This window comes from Notamacropus eugenii, chromosome 5 (genome assembly GCF_028372415.1).
Source record: "Notamacropus eugenii isolate mMacEug1 chromosome 5, mMacEug1.pri_v2, whole genome shotgun sequence".
In the NCBI taxonomy this organism is placed as follows: domain Eukaryota; kingdom Metazoa; phylum Chordata; class Mammalia; order Diprotodontia; family Macropodidae; genus Notamacropus; species Notamacropus eugenii.
In genome coordinates this window covers 62,728,164-62,754,090 of record NC_092876.1, presented here as the reverse complement: position 1 = coordinate 62,754,090, position 25,927 = coordinate 62,728,164, and the positions used below count along the sequence as shown (strand labels likewise).

Sequence of the window (25,927 nt, the reverse complement as noted above, 5' to 3'; positions counted from 1 at the left end):
GCCAGTGTGCTCAGAAAAGCAGAGTAAGCCACTCACAGATGGCCAAATGGAATTTTCATATTGGAGATATTTCATTTCTACTCTTTTCAAGTTCGTTTAAATAAACATGCCTGCCTCTGGGGCAGGCATGAGACCAATGAGTGAAGGGAAAACAGATCACCTGCAGACAGTTGTACATGTCTGAAGTAGGTGGAGTTTCCTTCTCTGAGAGTTCCAGAGAAGTTTGTGAGGTGAATGTGGGCAATACGAGGATGGCAAGGACTGCAACCAGAGTGTTCCCTCTAGCCTCTCAAATAACAAGGAGCTGCAGGGGAGCCTGCGTTCCAGTTCTGTGTCTCAGGACATATGTGATCCTAGGCTGGACCCCATCAAGTTGCTCTGCCCCCATCTGGTTTTTTTGTGAGGCTGGCCATGTTATGGCTGGTACTGCAGGCCATCCCATATGGGCATCCAACATCTGTTCATTCTATGGGTAACCTAGCTCTTGTTACAAGTCAGAACAGAGCATGTCATTTGCCCAGATACTAAATGCAATTTGATCCTCCTTCTGCTGCATGCCAGGGCCCAGCTACTAGGCCGCCTTTCCCTCCACAGAACTCAGCAAGGAGGCTGATTTGGGCTCCCTTTGTTACCTCCTTCACAGCCTCCGCCAGTCTCTCCTGTCCTGCAGTGAGGCAGTTTAGCTCAGCTCTCGGCTGCATGGCCTTGGTGATTAGCTCGCCATGTCTCACCATGATTTCTATGGTAGCATTTTCGGGGGTGGCCACTAAAGAAAGTAAAGGGATTAAGAAAATCAATAGCACCACTATGAGCACCACATTTACCCTTCACCTTTTCTAAAGATCTAGTCTTTGCACTGAGAACAAGCGAAACTTGAAATGTGACAAACTGCGCTAATCAAGAGAACAACAGAGAATTCAAGTTTATGGGGAAAAACCCTCCCTAAGCAGGCACTAACGTTTTAGCAGATGCCTATGCCCTTGAACCAGACTCCTTTAGCTCCAAGGAGGTCATCCCCCTTCCCAGACCCCAGACTCTCCAGCATGGGGCAGAAGAGCGCAAGACACTCACCTGCTTGGAAGAAGTAGTTGGCGCCGGGCTCCTTGTGCATCTCCTCCAGGAGCAGGTTCAGTGGGCTGGGCTCAGCTGTCTGGGCACCCAGGAGCACCTTCCAAACGGCCCTCCCCAGCAGCGGCTGTCCTTCCAGCACTGCAGAGACCAGGGCACCGAAGCCACCACGCCCACCATCACTTTTCACAAATTGTTCCATGGCCTTCAAAAATGGGCACCAAGCATGCACAGATTAGGGTCATGTATTCTGCCCAGCAATACCGTCAAATCCGGTGAATTCAACAAGCATTTATGAAGTGCTAACTATTTCCAAGGCACCATGTTAAGTGTAGGGACACCTAGGCACCACCACCATGAGAGCTCTTGGGGAAACACACAGGCCAGTCTGAACAGGGGAGAGGGCACTGATGGCTGGAGGTACCAGGACAGATACCAAGGAGAAGAGGGTTCCAGTGGAACACCGCAGGAAGCCAAGGAGGGTGAGGGCAGCAGTTAATGGGGTAAGGATCCCAGGTTCCCCTTGTCCTCTAGTCCCCTAGCAGGACAATTTCTCAGTAGAGTGATGCAAAATAACACTGTGCCATGGGGGTGCCCGGTCCTTCTTGGCCCTCCCCCTTTTCCCTGATTCTGCTGTTGGGCACTTGTGCAATGGTGGTGAGCAAGTCATTGCCTTTCGCTGGGCCTCAGTTTCTGGGGCTAGGATAAAAGTCGGGGTGCTTAGCCTTGCTCTGTGTTGAGGACCCTCCCTTTGGAAGTCAGTCTGCTTTAGCTTATGGACTCCTCCTCAGAATCAGGTTTTAATGCACAAAATACAGTCCACAGGACTGTAAAGGAAACCAATTACACTGGAATATAGTTATCAAAATACTTTCAGAAAATAAGTTCTTCCCAGTCCCCAGGGGAAGAATCCCTGGACCAGGTGATCCAGTCCAAGATCCTCTGACAGTGCCACAGAGCCTTCACCACCCCTGACATTCAATCAAGTGCACACTTGAGTCACTGAGGAAGGTGATGCAGAGACATCATTCCTCTTTTCTCCGTGGAGACAGGGACTTGGTATTGTTTCCCCCTTGGATTTCTCTTAGAGCCAGGTAGTGCTCTGCACACAGTAGGTATGTGATAACAAATGTTGTATTTGCATTTGGCTCCTTCTGTGATTCTATAACCCAGGTTCAAACACCAGACCCTGGGGAACTGAGGCAAGCTAACCTTTCTAAAACTCAAATTCTTCATCTGTAAAATTAGAGTCTTTAACCTTTGCTGGGTCGTGAATCCCTCTGGCAAAATGGGAAAAGCCCATGGACCTTGTTCTCAGAATGTTTTGTTGCCTATGTCCATAATTGAAGGGAATGAAAAATTTCACTTGATGTTTAAAGAAAAAAGATGGAAATTTTTTTCCCATCCAAATCCAGGGACCCTGGGGTGGGGGGAGGCTATTGATCCCAGGTTAAGAACCCCTACTCTAAGGCCTCTTTCTGCCTTCTACCTCTTCATCATCACTGTGAAAACCTCTCCCATCCCATCCTCCTTGGATGGGCCTGAAGTCAGGAAGAACTGAGGTCCAATCTGGATTCAGACCCTTATTAGCTGTGTGACCCAGGACAAGTCACTTAACCTTTTTGTCTCAGTTTCTTCAACCGTAAAATTGGGATCATAACAACACCTGTCTCCCAGGGTTGTTGTGAGGATGACATGACATAATATTTCAAAAAGTGCTTTGCACATAATAGGTGTTACATAAAGGTTTATTCCCTTCCCTCCTCATTCCCTGGTTGGAGACTCAATTCTTTTTTCTTCTCTTTCTGTCCATTACTGAGCCAAGTCAATAAATATTTTTTAAGTGCCTACTATGTGCCAGGCACTGTGCTCTTGGTGTTCTTGATGTTGAATATTCAGATTCTTCATGTTTCCGCGTAGCCCTGCCTGGATGAATGCTCTCTCCTCACCTCTGCCTCCACATTTTCTTCACTCTCTAACCATCGCCAGCTCAAATGCTGTGTGTGCCTCCTCAGATTTATACTGTCTTGCATGGAGCTCGCTGTCGGCATGTCATCCCCTCCATTGGAACATAAGCTTTGTGAGGGCTAGAACCACCCTGTCTGTGTGCACAGTGATAAGTGCGGTGTCCTTAATAACTGCTCGCTAACGGATCTCAGAACAGCTCAAACACAGAGACACCCAAACAACCCCCTTGCTTACCTCTCTTTCTCTAGAAGTTAAACTGCTTGCAGACGAGATCACCTTTAGGAACATCTCATTGTCAGTGAAAATTTCAGAGAGGTTTTCATGATACCTTCTCAAGAGCTCAGTCCCAAAATCATCAGGGCTTGGCTGGACTGTAAGGATATTATCAAAACAATAATGTGTGATGCAACATGACCTCCTTAAGGGTTTCTCCTGGAGAGACTGAGGGGGATTACAAATGAGAAGAGGGAGAGGGAGTCAATGCAAAAGTTTCATCATCTTCAGAGCTGGATTCAACTCCCATCTTGGGGCAGAGTGAAAATGTATTAACGATTTTGGCCAAATCTCCCTGGGTCTGTATTTATCCATCTTGTGCAGGACTTCAGAGTCCACTGATAACTGTTCATGTACACGCTGTACTCAAAGGTTTGCTAAATGCTTTTTTCCCCCAACAACCCAGGAAGTAGGGAGGGCCATGATGAGCAACCCCTCCCACCTCCCTCTTTAACAGAGGGACAAAATGAGAGATTAGATGACTTCTGCCTGGTATTGCAGCCACGGCTAGAGCTGGAATTCCAAGCTAGCTCTGCTAATGCTGACTCCAGAGCTCTTACCATCAGCCCATATGGCCTCCAGGAGAGGAACTAACATTTTCAAAGCTGGGTCCTGACACCCACCCCTCAGAGGAGTGAAGATTTAAAGCTGACATAGGGCTACTCTGTTATGCTCCTAATTTAAACTGTTCTATTGCCCCCTCACTCTCAGGAGTATTAAGTTTGGCTAGAATTTTAAAAATTAAAATAAATCAAAAACGTCTTCAACTTAAACTTGTATAGATCTAATAGTTATAAAAGTTTAAAATAGGCTGAACCATTCTGGGTCAAGAACCAGGATCGGTTTTGTTTCAAAAGCATGCTTATTTTACCTGTGGAATTCTTGAGCTTGAGAAGAAGGCAGCCAAACTGGGAATACAGATTTTGAAGCTATGCTACTATAGCAAGGCTATCTCCAAGGGAGAATAAAAAGAGCAAGGGCTAGAAGTCCCAACTTGAATTTGACCTCTCCTGCCACCACCGACTGGTTGGGGGCCTCAGCAACCGAGGCCCTTTGAATCCCTGACTCACTTCAAGGTCCAGCTCAAGGGCCACCTCGTCCCAGAGGCCCTTCTTGACTTTCCTAGTTATTACTGTCCTCCCCCCCAAACCACCAGGCATTTATTCTGTATCTATTTATTAAGCTACCATATTTACTTATCTGTGAATATATTGTATCCCCCCAGGAGAAGGGAAGCTCCCTGAAGGCAGAAACTGTTTCCATCTTGTCATAGTAACCCCAGCGCTCAGCACTGTGCCTGACACACAGTAGGTGCTTAATACATGCCTGCTGATTGACTGCTAGAGCTACCCTGAGCTTATACAAAGGGGACAGAGGAAAAAGAAGGGGCTGGGATTCTGGCACTGTCTCATCAGCAGACATGGCTGGCCAAAAATCATGTCTTATTTTGCCAGTCATGGGCCTACATTCTCCAGAGGCTAAGCAGAGGGGACAGCTGGCATCTCTGTGGTGTCTACACCCTAAAACACACTCTATTTATGCACACACACTGCTCTGAAGGTGGAAGATCATGAGGAAATTTGGGAGAAGGAGAGGAACTGAGATGAAGGAAGTTCCACTTTCTTGGATTTGGGTCCCTGTCTATTTTCTGTTCACAAGGACATACAGTCCCTCTTCCCTTGTGCCCTCCCCAGCCCATACAAACCATATCCTTCCCAGCCTCTCCAAAGACACTGAATGGAATACTTTTTATAAATCGGGGCTCTAGCCCCAAGATTAGACGATTAACTGACACCTGTAGTGCTTGGCACACTTGATTGTTTCTGTAAATCCTTAAGCAGAAGGTCCAAGCTGGGGAATGTGATCTTCACAGCCTGAAGGAGTTTAACCAAACTCTCAGCAGTCAATGTTTTCTCTTCAGTCACTCTGTGCAACAAATTTTCTATTGTCTCCCTGGGTGTTCCGCCCTCGCAGCAATTCAAAATCACCTGCAGTGGTGAGCAATCAAGCAGACACCAGTCACTGGCAATGCTAAATTTATCTGACACACAACTGCAAAACCCAGCAAGGCTGCATTACAATCCTGCACTACAAGATGCCCCGATCTTCTGCTTCTCTCAGGCTCCACTTCCTTCCTCATCTCTTTCATTAATCCTTATTCTGTCTCATGAGGAAAAAAAACGAAAAAGCTTTCTCTCCCAAAGGAAAAGAGACGGAAGAATTTGATTACAGAAAAACCAGAGGAATTTTATAAAAAATTCTGTAAAATAAATTCTATAACACTCTAAAAAATTCTATAAAAATTCTAGACACATAAATAATAAGGGGAGAAGAAAAAATACTGGGAAGAAAATCTGCAGGAAATCTATCCTATAAAAACCCAACACCAAAAGCTGATAAGAGACTGTAAGGTAGACCAAGACCACAGTCCATGATGGATAAATTGTCAAGGGACATGAACTGACCATTTACAAAAGTAGATACACAAAATGCATATAATTATACCAAATGATCAAGAAAAAACAAATTAGAACATTATGGAATTCACAACAAAACTTAACCCTGGTGCAGATTTGGGGAGGGATGCTTATCATATACACTGCACTGTAAACAGGTGAAACTGTTCCCACAAAGCAATTTGGCAGAATGCTGTAAAGATAACTGTGCACTATCAATGTAATACAATGTTCTAATGTAATTAACAATACAAGCCGCATTCAGGGAATATGGAAAGGGGGATCAATATTGTAGTGGATAGAGCACAGAACCTGGATGGAATTCAGGAAGCTCTATGTTTAAATCTTACCTCTGATGTAAGCTGTGTGTTCATGAATCTGATCTCTAAATCTTGGGCAGCTTTTTAAAACAATCTAACAAATTTCTTATGCTAATGAAATATCAGATCCCTGAATGATTATCATATAGAAAGACTTACACAAAAGTTAATTTTAAAGTAAAAATTAAAGAGAGCAAGGCTAGGAAAACAATTGGCTTTGGTTTTAGTTGCATTAAAGGGAAAATACTCTATAAGAATATAAGGGATGAAAGACAACGAACAGAAGGAAATAGAACGAGTATGTACATTTTTATACATTAGGAGTTCCAATGTCCTGCTTATTTTACATGATGAAATTAGCATGTAATATAGGTATGTGTACACATATAGTTATATAACATATAACATAACATATATGTTTCACACACACACACAAACACACACATCTTTCTGATAAACTATTCTCTAGCCAAGTCTCTCCCTCTTGTACTTGGTGAAACTGATTTTTTTAAACCTAAGCATACGACAATATATTTTATATAGTTATACATAGTTTTAAATGTATATATAATCAGACTGATGCTTAAAGTTCTTAATAAACCATTTTGAAATAAACTAATATCACGAAATCTTTTTTTCATTCTAAGTACATGAATGCAATTATGTAGAGATCCTTTTTTTCTCCATTAGCTTGTATTTGGGGAGAATACATTTGCTTTTTTTCATTTCCTTTCAACCACGATATTTATGTAATAATCTACAAGCCTGATATTAGCAGCCTTCTCTTCTACACAGTTATTTCTTCCAGGTTCCTTTTGTCTCCTAGTCTCATCCCTGGAAGGACAGACACAGTAGCTTTTTGGATCACAGGACTTAGAACTGGAAAAGATCCTAAAGATCATTTAATTTACTTCCCTCATTTTACCAGATAAGGAAATTGAAGCCCACAGAGAAAGTGACAGGCAAGGGTTGCAAGGCTGTGTAAAGGAGGTTTTTTTATTCACTGGCTGATAACAATACACTAAAGAACTGTGATCAACCCCTTAATCCTGGATTCCATGCACTCCTAAATGTATCCTAAAATTATATTAGCTTTCTTGGTTGTTGCATCACACTATTGATTCACACTGGGTTTAGCATCCGCAGACATCTTTCAGAAAAACTATTATCTAACCAAATCTCTCCACCTTGTACTTGGTGAAACTGATTTTTTTAACCTAAGAATAAACTTTTATACTTAGACTATCAAGTGTCTTATTAGATGTAGTCCATGTTTTAGGCCTGTGATTTAGCTATCCAATGTGTTATCTTAACTTTCCTAGGGTTGAATCATCAGATTTGGTAAGCATGTCATCTATGGCTTTTACCAGATCATAACATAAAAATGTCAACTAGCACATGAAGCCAATTATCCCCCTCCCTCCCCCGCATTAAACCCCATAGGACAGCTTTTGGGGATGGTCATTTATCCTGTTCCATATCCACATCCCTTTGTACTAATATCTATCCTGTATTTCTCCCTCTTGTCAACAAGAAAAGCATGACAGATAATAGCAAATGTTTTCCTAAAATCTAGATAAAAGCTCTTTATGACATTCCTTAACTCACGCATTCTAATAAACCATGGAAAAAGAAAATGAATTTATCCCTATTTATTTTGTTTTTAAAATTTTATTGAGGTCTCTTGTCACTTCCAGGCATATCCCTCCCTTATCTCCCTCTTCAACTTGAAACAGTGAAGCAAAACTAGCCAACAGACTCTACCTGCCAGCGCATACAACATTCCACCTCCCTATGTCCCCACCTCTCCAATGAAAGAGGGGAGGTGCATTGCCCCACTCACTCTCTGTAACTGCAGTCACACCCTGCAACCTGCCCTTCCGCTAGGTTTTTATGAGGCCTGGCACTTTCTTGATGGAGCCCTGTCATCAGCTTTTGATCATACTTCTTTGTCTGGATGGGCCCTCACCACTCCTTTCATAACATCTTTTAGACTTTAGATAGGACCTACAGTGAAGCTCACCAGCGTGCTGTTGTCATACTCTACTGTCTTCCATTTAAACAAAAAAATCTCCTCACAAACAGTCTGCATAAAAGCAAGCCCCTTTATGTCTCCCTTGACTTTTCTGGCCAACTTTCACTCACTGTGAGCACTCCCAGCACTATTTTTTTAAAATCTGAATTTAACCCCTTCCCTCAAAGAGTATTTTTGACACACACAGTAGGCCACAAAATGAGGATTCCATGTGAAACCGTGTATTTTCATTTCATGCTACTTGCTCTTATAAAGTATAGATATGAGATTGTACTCTTAAAACCATCCTGCTTTTCTGTGCTTCTTTCTGTTTTCTTTTCCACTTGGAGAAATTTAAAAACAAAAACAACTCTTGTAATCCACACACTGCCAAGGCAAAGGAATGCAGGTGATGGCCATGGCCGTGACTCCTTCCATGCCTTGGGTCGGAAGGGGCTCATACGCTGAAGCCCAGGTCCTGCGGAGACACCACTGGCCACTCCGCTGATCAGAGTTTGCGCTCTTCTCAGTGCTGTGGTGCATGCACGGTTCTCCTGGTTTTGCTCAGCAAGTCTGTTTGGCTTGTCGTTGTTTCCTCCCTGGTGTTATCCTCCCTCTTCCCTGACTGCTTCCCTACTGAATCTGCTGTAACTCTACACCCAATTCTGTGTGTCCCTGTCTAGTCAGAATGTGGCTCATCACTCCTTCCACCCATTCCTCCATGTTTATATGCTCTTCTCACGGTTCCCAACTTTGACCCCCTTCTTCCTTCTTTCTGCATGAATGTAATCCTTTTACCCTTCTTTTTCTTTGGACTCTTAAAGCTTCCAGGACAGAACCAATTTACCCTAGGACCTTTTGGTACTTAATGTTTTCTAAGCTGGACCTGTGTACTTGTCTAGTTTCTCTTCTGGCTTCCGAGCTCCTCTGAAGCCCCTACAACACTCAGCATGGCATCTCACACCTAGGGCATACTCCAAAGTCAAATTTAGTACCTAGCATTTACTTCCAATCCAGGGTATTTAAAACATTACAGAAAACGTTTTCTAAATCTCTCTCTCTCAGACACATCAAATAAACATTTGACTGGCACTCAAAAAAGTCCCATCAATATTGTGATTCTTACCTTTCAGAAATAAAAGTCCCTATCCAGTACAAATAGGTGAAATCAACAATTTCCTCCAAATTTGATAAGCCTATTAAGCCATGCCAAGAGTTCTACTTTTCCTCTTGGTGTGAGGAGGAGGAGGAAGAACTGTTGAGAGGAGCATCTAATAGTTAAGATGTCTTTAAAAGAGTCGTTGGCAAAAGCAATATAAAAAAAACCCACAAACTTGTTTTGGAACCAAATACTTCTTCCTTGTTATAATAAAGTCATTCTGATCTAAAAATCTTAATTTTAAACTGAAGTATGAAAAACCCCTCAAGGTGGTAGGTTAAGTCAGTCAGAGCAGGGGTCATCTCCAGGGGTCCCCATCTTGCCCTAGCCACTCGCCTTTCTTTCCACGCTGGTCAGGAGCTCCCCGGGGGCTGCCTCCAGGAACTCCCTAATAGGTCTCAGCTGGGTTACGCTCTGTATCAGGTCCTCTTTGCGTTCCAGTAAGAGGATGGACAAGGTCTTTCCCTCCTCTGTGCTCTCTGGGGGAGAGAAAGTGTTAGAAACACACAAGAGAGACTAGTCAATTTGAAGAAAAATGACAGCTTGGTTTGTCGAGAGAGATCTAACAGAATAGTAAAGCAATCCACGGCTTATTCCGAGCACCGGAATGCAGATACTCTTTTAGCAAAGGAAAACACTTTATTATTCTGTTTAAACTTTATGAAAGGAAAACGTTTCCTTTTTCTGAAGGATCACAAAGCTGCAAAGCCAGCCAGAGGTTAACTTCGAGTTGGCAAGGCCACTGCTTTGTGTCTAAACCAAATGAAGAAGAAACCCTAGCCCTTCAGCTCAGTTAGAGAGCCAATTCACCTTGGATGCCCAACCCATAGATCTGGTAGGCCTTCTTATTTTTTTTTTTCCTGAAGGGCATGAGAACACTGCCCGTTTTCTCCCAATTTAAGGTATGAGATCAGTTATCCTAGCAATGGAAAAGCTAATTTTGCTTTTATAGATACATCACACAGCTATGAGAATTATACACAGCACAACGCAAATGAAAATCATATGAACAGATAACCAGGCCTATGGGGATAATTAGAGCTGAACTCTGAAACTCCCTTTAATGTATGTAACAGACTGACTCAAGCAATGGGAGTTTTCCTACTTTTCAGCTGCGTGTTTTCTCCATCCTCCAGATCTTGTTTTCGAAATGCTGCTTTTACTTCAGGATGGGTGTCCTGGAATAGCTCCAACAAAGACAGCACAGTCTCAACATCGAGGCACTCGTTTCTGACTTTACTGAGAATTCTTTTGAATGCTGAGATTCCTTCTTTAGCTTCCAGACACTCCAGGAGAGCCTTTTGAACAAAAGATTCCAGGGAGAGTAATCAGCAACCCTATTTAATTCCCGCCCTCTGCTCTGTGCCCCTTACCGCACCCTACAGCCATGAACCTGAGACTCAGACCTCCACATCCCAGGCTTTCAGGATCCATGCTCTTGGTCTCTGGAGAAGTTAATCCACTCATCATTAGTGTTCCAGCTAGGGCCCCACCTTGCTAACTGCTTGCTATGAATCTACTGGCTGACCCTACCCATCAGTGCAGGATTCAGCTCACTATCCCTCTAGCCATTGATACACACAGATCATCCCACCATCTGCCTGCAGATGCTGCAGCCCTCCTGCTTCTTCTCCTTCAATGTCCTCTCCATGGAACAGTCAGATACTGATAACTAAAATACACTGATAGTAGAATGGTCTAAATGGCTCTCAGGCAGTTATGTCTAGTTTTCAAAACTACAGATAGTGTCATATTATGCATTTTGAATACAAGTCAAGCCTTTCTAATTTGGACTTATATAGGGGAGCAAGTAAATCTGAATCTGTGAAATTTCTAAATTACAGGGTCTTTCAAGAGGAATCTAGTTTTATTATTTTTAGATCTTGCACAGTGTAGTGGAAAGAACCCTGGGTTTCAAGTCAGAAGACCTTGGTTCAAGTTCTAATTCTGCTACTTATACCCTATCAACTTCATTGGGATCCAAATTTTTTCATTGATAAAATGAGGGAGATTGGACTAGAAAATCTCCAATTTCTTCTGGCTTTAATTTTGTCATCCCTATCATTTCACATAATCACAGAATATTAATGCCAGAGAGGACCTTGGAAATAATTCAATCTAAACCATTAAAGAAAAAACAAAAAACCCTTCAAGTTTTCCTGATATCTTAAAAAAATTCATTTCTAGCTGGACCACAAAGAATTCTAAGGAATTCTATCCCCAAATCCTTCCCTTGTAGCAAAAGAAATCATTTCAAACAAAAGCCACTGCTAGGAGTGCGCCACTTCACAGCTATGACCCTTGGTCTCTCCAGTGAAGGAAGGAGGTACGTTCTCTCAGCTCACACAGGGCCACAATCAGTCATCACAATTAAGCAATATTTGGCTTCCTTTTAGTGACTGTGTATATTATTCTAGTTCTGCTAAATTCACTCTGTAACAGTTTATAAAAGACTCCCTATGTTTCTGTGATTCCTCACATCTGTTGCTGCGCACTAGCATTCACCTGCATTCACATCCTGTCTGTTCCCCAATCAATAAGCACCCACCATTTCACCAGGTTTTTTGTATTAGCTTCAAAACAGTTGATGTATACATGACCTCTGTGTGAGTACACACACATATGTGAGTGTGAGGGCATATGTGAAAATGAGTGTATGTGAGTGTAACCCAGAGTGATCTCTCTGGGTTAAAGGCAAAGGCTACTTCCATTTTACTCAAACAATAGCTGTGAAGGAAAAGTGACCTGCTCCAGGTGACATGGCTAGTAAGCAGATAGTGACTGATCAGAAGTCAGGACTCCTAACACATCTCGTGCGCAGCTCTCCTCCTACCTGTCAGATGGAGCCTCCTCCAGACCACACCCTCTAACCATAGGTGGTCCTCAGGGTTCTGTCTGGGGCTCGTTTCTCTTCTCCTTCTATACTTGGTGATCTCATCAGCCGCCAGGGATTTGATGACCTTTATGCTGAGGATTCTCAAATCTAACTATCCTGCCCCAGCTTCTCTGTCCACCTCCAACAGTCCTTCAGACATCTTAAATTCAACATGGCCCAAATGGAACTCACTACCTTCCCCCCAAATCCTGTGATATCCTCCCAGGCCCTCAGGCTCCCAACCTAGGAGTCACTCTGGACTCCTCACTATCTCTCACAGCCCCTCCAACCATATCCAAGCTGTTGCCAAGGCCTATTGATTTCACCTTTGTACCATCTCTCAAACACCTCTTTCTCTCCTCTGACACTGCCCCTCTCAAGTACAGACCTCATCACTGTGTGTGTGTGTGTGTACATATACACCCATACAATATCTGTACATATGTATATTTATACATACATACATATATACATACACATATATAGCAGGTAGATATGTATCACACAAACACATAAAACCTTAGAAATCAAGACAAGGATTACAAGATGGATGTGAAACTCTGTGTGTGTGTGTGTGTGTGTGTGTGTGTGTGTGTGTGTGTGTGTGTGAGAGAGAGAGAGAGAGAGAGAGAAAGAGAGAGAGAGAGATAAAACACCCAAGAGGAGTCTCAGTTGAAAAGATGCACCAAGACCCTAGGAATCACCCTGGACTTCTCACAATCAGCTGCCAAATCTTGTTATCCCTACCTCCAAATCTTCACATTCACCCCCTTCTCTCTATTTACGTAGTCACTCTCACAGTACAGACCTCTTGTCACTTGTTGCTTAGACTATTCAAAGAGCCTTCTAACTGGCTTCATCTCTGTCCATTCTAGTCTAATCTATCCTTCACCTGACAAAACAATGTTCCTAAAGCAGAGATCTGATTGTGACACTCTCCTGCTCAATAAACTCCTATGGCTGCCTGTTACTTCAAAGACCAGAGATGCACTCCTCAGTTGGCCACTGAAAGTCTTTCACATCCTGGCCCCATCTCACATTTGCCCTTTTCATACTCTACAGCACAGCACAACTGGCCCTCTTAGGAGACCTCATACGTGACACTTCACCTCCTGTCTCTGCCTTTGAACTGACATCTCCCATACCTAGACTGTCCTCCTGCTTACCTCCACCCTTTAGGCATGGCTCAGACATCCACCCCCAGACGTCAGGGACTCCCTCCAACAATTATAGGATGAGAAATCTGGAGCTAAGAGGGACCTCAGAGGCCCACTAGTCCAAAGCCCTCATTTACAGACAAGGAAAGGAAAAGGTAAGGAAATTAAGTGACTTGTCCAAGGAAACCAGAAAGTGCTGAAGGAAGGATTTAAATCCATGTCCAGTGCTCTTTCCCATGGTACTAGGCTGTCTTCCTTTACCTGGTTCTCCATTTTGCCTCTCCTGGGGTAGACTATCTGTTTCACTTCTGTTTCTGTATTCCCAGAACTTAACCACAGTGCCTGGGAAGGACCAGGGAAGGACCTGGGAAGGACCAGGGAAGGACCTGGGAAGGTTGCAAAATGGTGCTAAAACATTATTTGGCTAACTTGTTCCTCTGGACCCACCTGGTGCCGCCCCCTGTTCTGCCCATTAAGGGTGGTCTAGGGAGCTGCCAGCCATCACGGATGGTCCCAGTGTTCCTTAGAAGGCCTCCACTTAATACAATTGTACAATTGGTCTTGGTCTTATCACATACAGCCATGTTTATACCACATATTTGCCTGAGCTACAAATATGGGTGGTTAGGTGGTACCATAGTGCAGTGTACCAGACTTGGAGTCAGGAAGACTAATCTTCCTGAGTTCAGATCTAGCCTCCAGATACTTACTAACTATGTGACCTTGGGAAAGTCACTTGACCTCATTTCCCCTCTCTGTAAATTGAGCTGGAGAAGAAAATGGCAAACCACTCCTGTATCTTTGCCAAGAAAACCCCAAATGGGGTCACAAAGAGTCAAATGTGATTGAAAAATGGCTCAACAACAACAAATAAAAAGCTAATTAAGCAAGAGTAAATTTTCAGCACACTCTCTGTAAGGATTATCTCAATTTCTGCCTTACTGGAGTCCTGATTAATGAGATTTGACTGCTAAAACTACACTAAATCCTAGCGCACCTTTCTTTCAGTAAGTTCAAAATGCCTGACAGCCATTATCTCATTTCAGTCAAGACTCCCTCATGAGGCCAGCTGGGAGAGGGGGAAACATGTAGTCTTGAAATCAAACAAATATTTCTGAAGTGCCTGTCCTACGCGGAGCCTGGTGCTTGGGGCTGAGAAAGATGCCAAGAACCAATTCAAGGGTTCACTGAAACTGGAGCAAAAACTATAGTGGAATTTCCACTGTCACATTTTTGTGATCAAATAATATCTGGCCCCAAAGTAGGACGCATGTAAATACCTCAAGGTTCCTAACAAGGGAGTCACTTGTACACGCTGAAGGCAGTTTTAATGCTAGTAAAATAACTTTAATAATAATGTTAAATCATGTCATTTGGCAGAGAATTTAAAAAGAAAAAAACAACTAGCCACCAGATTTAACTCAAGCACAACAGAGGTATCTATATTTAAGTCATAGATAATCTCTCCTCTCTTCAAGGTTACACAAGATAATAAAACAAATGAAACTATAATTATTTATTTTATCCTCACCTGACAAATTGAACCTGTTTTATGTAAATGACTGACTGCAAGCCTTGTTTACAATTTGTTTCAGAACTTTACTGGAGAGAGAAATTATGGGATAAAGAATCTTGTAGCAAAACCCTAACTTTACAAGCACAGAAATAGTATCCTTTCACCCCCAATAAGAAAGACCAGGAATGCCACTGCTAATACAGCTGACCAAGGTTCTGTCAGATTCATGAACTCCAGAAAAATGGTCTGGGCCAGTGTTTTCTCGGGTTGGACTAAGTTCTCTGCAGGATTCAGAAAGACCTGCTATACTGGGAACTACCAGCTACATTTCTGCAACATCCTTCTCTTTCTCACCCTCTACATGTTTTACCTTCAAGGCCCAATTCAAGTTCCCTCTCATTTGCAATACATACTCACTTTTAATATCCCAAGCTCAGCTTCCTCAGGCAAGAGCTGGATTTAGACTTCTGCACTCCCCGCATCATGGACACCAATGTGTGCAGAACGAACACAGGACTTATGTATATGATGGGGGTTCACACTGCAAACTCTGACACTTATCGTACATTACGCTTTGATCATCAGTCATTTCCAACAGAATGACTTATTTCAGTGGAAAAAGGAAAACAAATTGGATGTGAAGTAAGAAGACCTGGATTTGAAGTCCTGCGCTGCCACTAACTCTTGATGTGACTTTGGACAGATTCTTTCCCCTTCTGGGACCTCAGCCTCCATATCAGTATAAAGAAGGAGGTATGAGTAGAACATTTCTAGCTCCCCTTCCCAGCTCCTAATCTTTGTGGGCAGAGGCATAGTCTTCACATACTGGGGACTGGGCTCAGTACTCAACGGACTTGTGGGTTAGATGGTTTTTCATTTCTGCTTTCTCTCTAACTTTCTCCCTAACAAAATTCTATACTCCTCCCAGGTCAATTCTAAGGGTTGTCTTGGACAAGTTCCAGATTAATACAATGATAAACCTTAACTCCAGAAGACTGAGGATAAATCACCCCACCCACCTCCTACCATAGAGATGATGGACTTAAACTCTAGAATGAGACAAGTATCTATGGGCATGGTCAATGTGGGAATTTGTTTCATGGACTTATTAGGTGATTTTGGTTTTGGTTTTGTGGTGGGAAGGGCAGTGGAAGGGAGAGATAATAAATCCCAATAAAACAAACAAATAAATAAATAAAAGTTCATAATGGAATCTCAGGGTGGTTGTAAATCTGAAATAACTGTCTATGTCTCTTCATATTAAAAATAAGTCATTTCAAAACTTCACCCTTTTTAAAAAGTTCATTTTAATGGATTCGTACTCTTGTAGAAAAGGCCTGAGTTCAAATTCCAGCTCTAACAAGTCTTGGCTACATGAGCAAGAGCAAGTTAAGGCAATTCTCTAATACCCTCAAACCCTCAATTATGACAGGATTGATAGGCAAGAGACCCTAGACCCCAGACACAGTGATGGAATCCTTATGTTTACTCTTTTCTGATATTCCTGGATAACGAATTTTCTTTCCTTTGGGCACCTTAAGTGAAGCAGGTCTGGCTGTCTCCTTCAATCCTGCCTTTTTCTTGCTGGCAATATAAGCCAAACGATTTTTTTTCTTCTGTTCTTAGGCTTCTGGAGATCTAGCTCTCCTCATAGTGTCCTAACTCCCTCTGGCTTTCTGATTTGAGCTGGTGGGTAGGAGAAGCGTTTATCAGCAACGGCATCTGACTCAGCTCATTATCCTCCCTCTTTCCTGTCCCTTCGCAGAGCTCCTCAGCAGTGAAATTAAAACATTTGTTAACTTTGTTGCTCAGCAGAGGAGACAAGGTGGCCATCTGGGGAGAGGGAAGAGCCCCGAGGCAGGAGCCAGCTGCCTGGACAGCCTGCTCCTGGTTCTTCTTGCAAATCCCCAGTGAGAAGCTGCACCACAGAAAGCCAATTATAGTGGTGGCTCCATCAGCTAGCTAAGCTGCTCAGGGTTCTCCAGCCCAAATCACAGGGGCTAGGATGGCCTGCTGGCCAACCCTCTCCAAAAATTGCTGATGTGCCTAGATGGAAGGCTGTCTGTCACATGTTCCAATATGCCAGGGGCCCAGGGGTTAAGTACCTTATGATAAAACCAACACACAAAGCCACTCCCAAAGTGCTGAGGGCTTTAAATGTATATTTACTTGCATTGGAAAAATGATACAAACAACAGATTTGCCCTTTCATAAGGGCAGTGTATTAAAGCAATGGGCACCTAGACACAGGCCTTATATAAAAAAGGTTGACTTCTCCATGTTCTCTTCCCACTCTATCATGTGAAAAGTCACTTTAATTACCCTTCTTCATCTAGGATTCAACCAGGATTACTTCCTTCCCCAAATCCCAGTCCTTCTGCCTGCCCCCTCTCCGGAATAGATTAATAGGTTGTGATCACATACTTATCTTTACTTTCCTTTCTCCCTGGGTACTCAAAAGAGCCAGTGACCTCACTGTGTAGGATATCTTTCCTCTAGGTTCTGCCTCCCCAATATCAAGTGTGACTAGAAATCAGATCATCCCAGCCTCTCATGGCCTTTCTAAGACGATTTGTCTCCAGTCACTTGATGGATATCATTAAGTCAATCTATCCTTCCTTTCCAGAAAGCTACCAATACTCCAATGCTCCTTCTGGTTGCATCTCTTATCCTGACTATGTAGACTCAGAGAGAAAGATCAAAGAACAGCTTTCTCCCTCATCTCTCCATCTCATATAAGTAATCTTGCTCCCTGTTCTCATTTCACAATAAAGTTGACTCTGTACTGTCACAACAGGGAATGGACAACAAACAAGAGTACAGACAATCCTCTAGAGTAGGGCTACTTGCTATGGAACATATCAGATTTACACAGAAGAGAAGACTTACCTGCCTTGTAAACAAAAGTGTGTAAGGAGGGAAAAGACAGAATCTTCCAGCTCTAAACCTGTGATTCTATGACCTTGGGCACCTCTTTAGAACTTTGTGAGGAAGGTAGGAAAAAATTTAAAAGCTTGGAAATCAATAGCGAAAAGAGGGAAAGTTCCTTCTTTAGTCAAAGATCCCACATTATTGAGTACATCTAATTCACTAAGAAAATGAAAATGATCAGAAAAAAGGAAGGAAAGTTAATATAAACTATGGCACAAAAGCAATAGGAAAATATGAATTTGCTCCCAGAAGAAATGCTACAAAGACAGTCCCTGTCTGTCATCTAAGTGGCAGGTGACATTATCCTGAGATGAAGACCCCTTCCAATTCAAGGCCCCAGAGTCTTCTTAATCAGTCTGGGTTCGGTCTCACACCATCTACAGCACGCCAGTTTTCACTTGTGTTACTGTAATCACTGCTCGGAGAACACATTTGCCACTTTTCATCATCTACTCCTAGGAAACAAAATCAGGAGAACATCGTGCAAGGTGTCCTCCTCAAACTAAATACAAGGTTATTTCACAAACTAATTTTAGGGAAGAAATACACAAAATACACAGCTAGCACAGACTAAACTTCTGGTCCCTCTCCTTCAGAACAATGTGTCAAAATGCAAGCCTCAAAAAGAGTAAGATTGTATTTAGGAAGGGATCTAAACTTTTTAAGTTTAACAAACACTGACAAATAAAAAGATAACAATGAAACAATCTAACTTCTTAGGAAGATAAACAACGTAGGAATATAAAGCAAAGCTAAATGAAGCCACAATCTAATAATTATCCTTGACCACACCACCACTGCTCTAGAATCCTCTCCATCAAAAAGAACATGTAAACAAAAAGGCAAGATTTTGAAGCTTTTGAGAAAGACAGACAATAGTAATATTAAGGGGAAATGGGCTCAAACTTTATCCTGAAACAGCTAGAGGAATCAGTGAAGGCAAGGTGGTATTCGCCACCATTCGAGATGAAATGTACAGGCCAGGGCTTCCTCTGCCCTCCCCCCAGGCATCATGCTTCTACTCTAGGGAGTCAGTGGTATCCAGCTCAAGGGCTGGACACCCTCCTCTATATTTAGATAAGGAAGCAAGAAGCTTCAAGGAGATTTATTTTTTTAAAACTGTAAAACACTAAAATAAAAGACTATAAAACACTAGTCAACACAGACTAAAAAAACAGAGGTGCTAGATTGATCAGCCAGGGAAAAAGAACAACTCCAAAGTCCTTCCACATAACAGGGGTGCCCAAAGAATCCCAGTAAAGTGCTACCTTTACAACTGGATAGTCCTTTTAATAAGGAAGCCATCAAGCTTGGCTAGTTTTCCTGAGAAAGCAACAATTTACATTCAGGGGAATAAACAATAAAGCTGATTCCAGTGATTTAGTTACCTGCCTCATTCCAGCAAAGCAATTACACATCACCTGGGATTTACCTGGTGATATACCATACCAATCAAAACATGAGCAAGCCTTGGGCTTCTCTCAAAATCTGGTTTGTACAAAACCTGAGTATGGCCAATAACAATGACGGTAACGATGAAAGCAATAACTTTAAAAAATTAAAAGCCTCTACTGGAATTGAAAGAAATTAAAAAAAATTTTAATGGTAAAAACATGTTTAAAATACAGTAACTTTATGGAATTTTTTTCCATTGTACACCTACAATATTTCTTTCCTTTGAAAAAGCACACACTTTCGGAGCATGGTCTATCTTTAGACCAGTACAGTATAAAGAACCCAGTTTTGATCCTATAAGAATAAAAGCTAAGAAAATGAAATTTAATTTTCAGAGCAATCTGTGCCACTGGAATATCCTGCGTATCCATTCTGCTGGGCTTCATGGCAAGCCCAGAGAAGACTGGTAAGCAGCATGAATCTTCTTGAGGGCAAGGGGCATCTTCTGCTTTGCTTTTTTATCCTGGGCATGCAAGACCATGCCTTGCAGGTGGCATACACTGGACATGCGGCTAAAATGCGCTGAGAGTACAAAGGGAAAGGAAGGAAGCAGCACCTACCTCCTTATGGGGACTTTTAATGTCTGCACACTCCTCTAGTCGTTTCAGGACATCCTGGGCGACAGAGAGCACTTCAGATAAGATGCTTTCATTTTGCAGAAGGAAATCCAGTTTAGACATTTTCCTCTCATGCTCTGCATGTGAGAAACAAGATCAGTTCATCATTAATTGAAGGGATTAAATGGCAGTTTAAGCTGCCTGAAAGTCTTTAGGTCAGGCACATCTCTTAGCTGCTCTCCAGAGTGTCAGATACAATAAGGACAAGAACATCACCCACAGCTTCCTCCTTTGTGCCACACTCAGCATGGTTAAAACAATGGGCAGCAATCCAAAATGGAGCACTGTTATTGGTTTTACTAATGTTTCTGTTCCCCTCTTTGTCTTTTGTCTTCTGACTGCTGGCAGGCCCTCTTCCTACAGAGTGAGGATGGCTGCTTCTATTAGATGCAAAGTGGGAGAACAGGACAAGTCTAAGGATCTCACAGAAGTATGCCAAGAGGAAGAGAGCTCAGCCTTGCACAAAATCTCTTAGCACTTTACACTGAATGGAACTGATGCCAGTCATTTCAATGTAGCTAAGCCAGCCCTCTAGAAGGCTGCTAACCAAGCAGTTTATTGAACACCATCAACACTTCAAAAGAACTGTGACTTTGTTGGGGTGGGTGCTCCTCCACCAAGCCAAACTGCAGACACTCCCTGCATTGCTATGGAGGTGGTCTTCGAGGGCTGTAATGGTTAAACACATCTTCTGGTGGATGTCCCCCTTCTCGTGAGGTGTCTAGAACGAGTCACTATGGACACTCCAGAAAGGCATGTGCTGAGAAGAAAGACTGCCACACAACAACTTCAATTCTCTCTCACTGTTCGGAAAGGGTCACAACTCATATGTATGTACACAATTCAAATAACAAAAAGTAAAAAAGGGAAGCATGTAGCAGGAGAAATGGGCTCTTACAAACATGTGTGATAAACACATGTTAAACTTAGGTTTAAAGAGTGAGTCTAAGAATATAAATAAAAAACAGCACAGAAATCATGAAGTACCAAGAAGGCAACTGCTAATGGTAGGGCAGACTTCAAACCGGACTTGGAGGCCAATTACCTGGCTCTGTGGTATTTTCTGCCGTTTTCGGAGATGTACATGTTGCCGCCTCCTCTTCCTCTCTCTCCTCATCTACCGCTTCCTTCTCAGGAGAGAGAGGATGACTTTGGGGGGTGTTGGAAGTCTCTGCTGATGAAGCTTCACTCTTCATTTCAATCTCCAGGACCTCTTCCTGGCCAGCACAAGAATTCGGCTCGAGCTCCTGCGGCTCCATAGCAGGATTCACTTCCCCAGCATCTTGTGTCAATGCAGTAACCACCACCACAGTGTCAGTCTTCAGAGTCACAGGAGGGCATGGAACCTCTCCTGAATGGGGAGACACAAGCACATTCTTTGGGGAAGGACTCTCGACCAGCAGCCTATCAAAATCTTTTTTGCACAGCTCCACTGTCTGAGGAGAAACATTTCTTATTACTTGACTTGGACCAGAGCAGCTCATGAGGCTAGTGAGCAGATTCTTACAGCTAACTGCTATATCAAACATCTGCAGGCTGTCAGCTAAGGAGATAATCTTGGAGAAGTTGTGTTTGCCCACAGGGAGCTTGCCAGTGTACATCATTTCTAACAGGAGAGCAAACTCATCTGGACTCACAACAGATGCATCAATAGAGATTGTATCTGTATTATCCAGCAATGTTTTAAAGAGGAGGCTGGCAGCAGCTAAGACCAGTTTATGGGCCCTAAAATAAACTGCTCCAATAGAAATAGTGCAGTCACAGAACTGTCTCTCCTTGAAGAGTGTATACAACTGCTGCAGCAACTGGCAGCTGTAGTTGGGAAGTTCCATTGCTCCAGCTGGGGGCAAGAAGAGCACTGCTAGTCCTTCTGCCAAATGACTCTTTGATGATCAGCACCAGCTAGGGAGAATCAGAGAAATACTGGGTTAGTCTTTTATCAGGATTGAATACGTCACAGTTCCTGCAAGCCACAAGGATAACTACAACTACTACTACCACCTCCTCCTCCACCACCACCACTTATAGTTTGCACAGTGCTTAACATGTTAACATATGTCACAGCTGTGACAGGTGAAACCTGAAATGACTGAGAAAACAGGTTCAAACTTCCAAGCATATTAATTTATTAAGCAATGAATGCCAATTGCATAACAAATTGAGACCAGGCCTCCTCAGCTTGGCACTGGACCCCAATACAAGAGGAGACAGATTTTTATACATTAAAAGAAAACAATTAAGAGAAATTAAACTAGGATACAAGATTAGGTCATCTGATTTCTAAATGGAGAAAAGATTAGGGGCTTTCCAAGTTGGGATGGGGACAGAGAAAAGGGCAATTCCCTGAAATCAGCAAAAGAGGTGTCCCACTCCCCTCCACACACAAGTGTCTGCATTTAATTAAAGGAGCAAGGAAACAATAACCGACTGACCAGTACGGAGTTAGGTTTCTGATAAGATATCTGGGTTGTCTGAAATGTCTAATTGTGAGAAAATTCCTTGTATTAATCTTCAAATCTGACTCGGTTTCTGGTCAGCATAACCTAGGTCCTTAGTTAAGGGTCTCTAAGCAATAGGTAGGGTTGGTCCAGCTTCCCGGTCATGCAAGGTTGGATTCAAACAATACAATAAAGTTTTCTCACAAGACAGAAATTGGACTAGACCCACAACTGAATAAAAAAGGACTGAACTGGACCCAGAATTGAGTCGCAAGATGGAGTCAGTGTGGTTCACTCAATTCCCACAATTCTCACACAACAGTCTTGCAAGGTAGACGCTATTATTATCCTCATTTTACAAATGAAGAAATTGATGAAGATAGCAGTTAAGTCACCTGCCCAGGGTTACGCAGCTAGTAAGTGGATACAAACTCAAGTCTTTCTGATTTCAGGTCCAGAAGCCTCTGTGGCACCTGCTGCCTCAATCATTAAAGTCAAACATTCTAGTCTCTAATGTATTAAGGAATCTTCAGAATTTAAACTTTTTGACTTGGAAAGAACCTTAAATATCATCTAGTTCAATTTTCTCAATTTACAAATTTGAGTACAAAGGTGCAAGTTTACAAAGGTCAAGTGTACAAAACTAGTATGGCAGAGTTAGGTCCTGGAACAGAGTTCCCCAAATCTTGGGCCAGTATTCATGGGAGACAAAAGAAATGCCAAAAGATTATAAATGGGTCAAAATGATGACTTTCCTTAATGAGGGACACACACAGACACACAGACACAGACACAGACACACACAAAACTTTCGAATGTAAACTTTGTTCACTGATGATTTAGGAAAGCATCACTTTGATACTCTGAAGCTTGGAGAACTATTAGACAAGCATCTAGTCTTCATCATGCCAAGACCTGGAAGAATATGACCCAGTGCCTGATGGGTACCAACAAAGTTTAAGAACAAACTGTGTTAGCCCAATTTAATGGCCTTCTAAAGCAAGAACATGGACCTTGAGATAAAGGAAAAGTAACAGACATATTGTATTAGGATTGGCATCACATTTGTGATTTTTAACTTTTACCCACAAAAACTAGGAACATATGGTGTGTACTCTATAAAGTGAGTAAGCAGACAACCACAAAATTATATGCCCAAAGCATAGTCGTCCCCAGTTCCCCATTAGTCTGGATGGTAGATGGAAATGGGCCAGGCTGGAGGCATAACCCACAGGTCTTGAGTCTGATACCAGATTACATTTGTATTACATTACCTTAAAGTTAAAGTAGAAAATGAGGGAGGTGGAGCCAAGATGGAGCAGTAGAAAGATGGACCTACTCTAGCTCTCCCCTCATAGTCCATAAAATATCTGTAAAAAATGATTCTAAACAAATTCTAGAGCAGCAGAAGCCACAAAACAAAAGAGTGAAAGAGATTTCCAGCCCAAGACAGCCTAGAAGGCTGACAGGAAAGGTCTATCGCACCGGGCTCAGAGAAGAGGGCAGCACAGCCTGGGTCATGAGACAAGGACAGGACTGGAGCAGGATCCAGGGTGTGGAATCATGGATAGCAGCTGCAGTTCCCAGATTTCTCAACCCACAAATGCCAAAGACAGCTTCAAAGGTCAGTGAGAAAGCTCTTTTACCTGGGTGAAAAGGGTGTGTGGTCTGGCCCCAGCAGACACTGTGGCAGCAGTTCACTTTTGGAGCTCTCGGCCAAAAGACCCTGGAAGAATGCAGTGGCCATCTGGGGTCTCAGTCCTGAGTGATGGTCCTGGAGTGAGAAGCACTGGCATGGTGGAGCTAGTAGAGGCTCTGGAGAGGAGATCCTACTCACAGATCCTGGGCAGAAAAGAGTGCTTGTGGTTGCTCCCAGACCATAGCGCAGACCAGGAGAGGAGTAAACTCCTCTCCCTTGATTGTGCCACCTTCGAGGAACTGAGAACCTACAGATCCCTAAAGTATACCCTCCACTTGACAAAGAATTCAGAAGTCAAGTAACTAGCTGGGAAAATGCTTAAAAACAGGGGAAAAATAAGACAAAAGAAGGTTACTTTCTTGGTGAAAAAGTATTTTCTTCCATCCTTTCAGAAGAGGAAGAGTAAAGTCAGAAGACATCATAGTCAAGGCTTATACATCCAAAACCTCCAAAAAAAATATGCAATGTTCTCAGGTCATGGAAGAGCTCAAAAAGGATTTTGAAAATCAAGTAAGAGAGGTGGAGGAAAAATTGGGAAGAGAAATGAGAATGATGCAAGAAAATCATGAAAAGTGAGTCAGCTTGCTATCTCCCCCCACCCCCCATGGACTTCGACAATAGAAAAAGGTCAGCTGGAATGATGAATGCCTTGGCTGGAAGGGCAAGATGCCAAGCTAGAAAAATGGAAAGGTCTACCTGAAGACACTAGTGTTTAATTGAATAAACTGAATGTCATCACATTTACAAAGCCAGGTGTGAGACAGAACAGTCAGCTGGCTGCTAGCTGCCCACACTGGAGACAGGAGGGTGAAGGCTCTTTCTCAGCTTAGTTCCAGACGTCTACCCAAATCCCATTCCTCCCTACCCTCACCAAAAAAATGCTGAAGAAAATAACACCTTTAAAAATAAACTAACCTGAATGGCAAAAAAGGTCCAAAAAGCCAATAAGGAGAAGAATGCTTTAAAGTAGAAAACCAGGTTTAGCCAATCCACAAGATTCAGTTAAATAAGTTTACTACCAAATTGTAATCACATCAGGAACAGAACTTAAAGTGAGGTCAACAAACATGAAGTAACAAAGGTCAGCATATGGGGAAAACAACATGACAAACATCATCAAAAGGAGGTTACAGCAAGACTATCTCCAGAAACAGAAGAGGCTCACAGTTCCTGGGAAATACTTATTAACAGCAGCAAGACATTCAAGATCTAGGTGGGGCTCCTAAGTCCTTATTCAAATAGGAATAATTAACGTTGATGCAAGGATTTATATATGGCATCTTTTTACATGTGGATCCTTTTAATAGCCCTGTAAAGTAGGTACTGTTGTTATCCCCTTTTGTAGATGAGCAAACTTCACCTCAGAGAGGTACAGTGACTTGCCCGGAATCACACAGCTAGTAAACCTGAGGAAGGATTCTTGAACCCAGGTCTTCCTGGTTCGAAGTCCAACATTTTGTGAAGCATTATCTCTTAGAATTATGTGCTAGGAAAGCACTTATAATCATTGTATCTAATTTGGGAGATCCTGAAAAGGGTCTGAAAAATAGGAAAACAGTTAAAATTACTTTGTTTCATCAGTTAGTCACATCTGACTCTTTGTGATCCCACCTGGGGTTTTCTTGGCTGAGATACTGGAGTGGTTTGCTATTTCCCTTTACAGATGAGGAAATCGAGGCAAACAGGCCTAAATGACTTGCCCAGCGTCACACAGCTAATAAGCAAATGAGGTCAAATTTGTACTCAGGAAGAGGAGTCTTCCTGACTCCAGGCCTGGCACTCCATCTATTCTATCAATACTCCATGACTGCATATCATGGAACCCAAGATACATGGTAGGCATGAATAGGCTGAACTATATTATCTGCAATGCAAAAGGTGCCCAGGAAATAGATGTTCAGAAAAGCAAATGGGCTGCTGATGCAGACAGTTAGAGGTACAACAATGGTCTGCCACAGCACTAATGTCAGTGAAGCGGCAA

At 42.7% G+C, this 25,927-nt stretch overlaps 1 protein-coding gene across 7 annotated transcripts in view; it reads right to left on the bottom strand.

The window, feature by feature from the left end:
• Nucleotides 1–25,927, bottom strand: part of ZBTB40 (zinc finger and BTB domain containing 40) — a 75,225-nt gene that overhangs the window by 21,999 nt on the left and 27,299 nt on the right. For 4 of the 7 annotated variants that reach the window (XM_072609228.1, XM_072609230.1, XM_072609232.1 and 1 more), the window contains 8 exons: nt 20,855–21,711; nt 19,753–19,886; nt 10,364–10,556; nt 9,595–9,737; nt 5,105–5,297; nt 3,271–3,407; nt 1,072–1,273; nt 633–766 (listed from right to left, as the gene is read on the bottom strand). In XM_072609228.1, coding sequence (XP_072465329.1) covers nt 633–766; nt 1,072–1,273; nt 3,271–3,407; nt 5,105–5,297; nt 9,595–9,737; nt 10,364–10,556; nt 19,753–19,886; nt 20,855–21,641 — 1,923 coding nt within the window. In that variant the 5' untranslated portion in view covers nt 21,642–21,711. Of the gene's footprint in view, nt 1–632; nt 767–1,071; nt 1,274–3,270; nt 3,408–5,104; nt 5,298–9,594; nt 9,738–10,363; nt 10,557–19,752; nt 19,887–20,854; nt 21,712–23,893; nt 24,090–25,927 lie in introns of all 7 variants that reach the window. The other 3 variants (XM_072609231.1, XM_072609225.1, XM_072609227.1) reach the window with 2 other exon arrangements.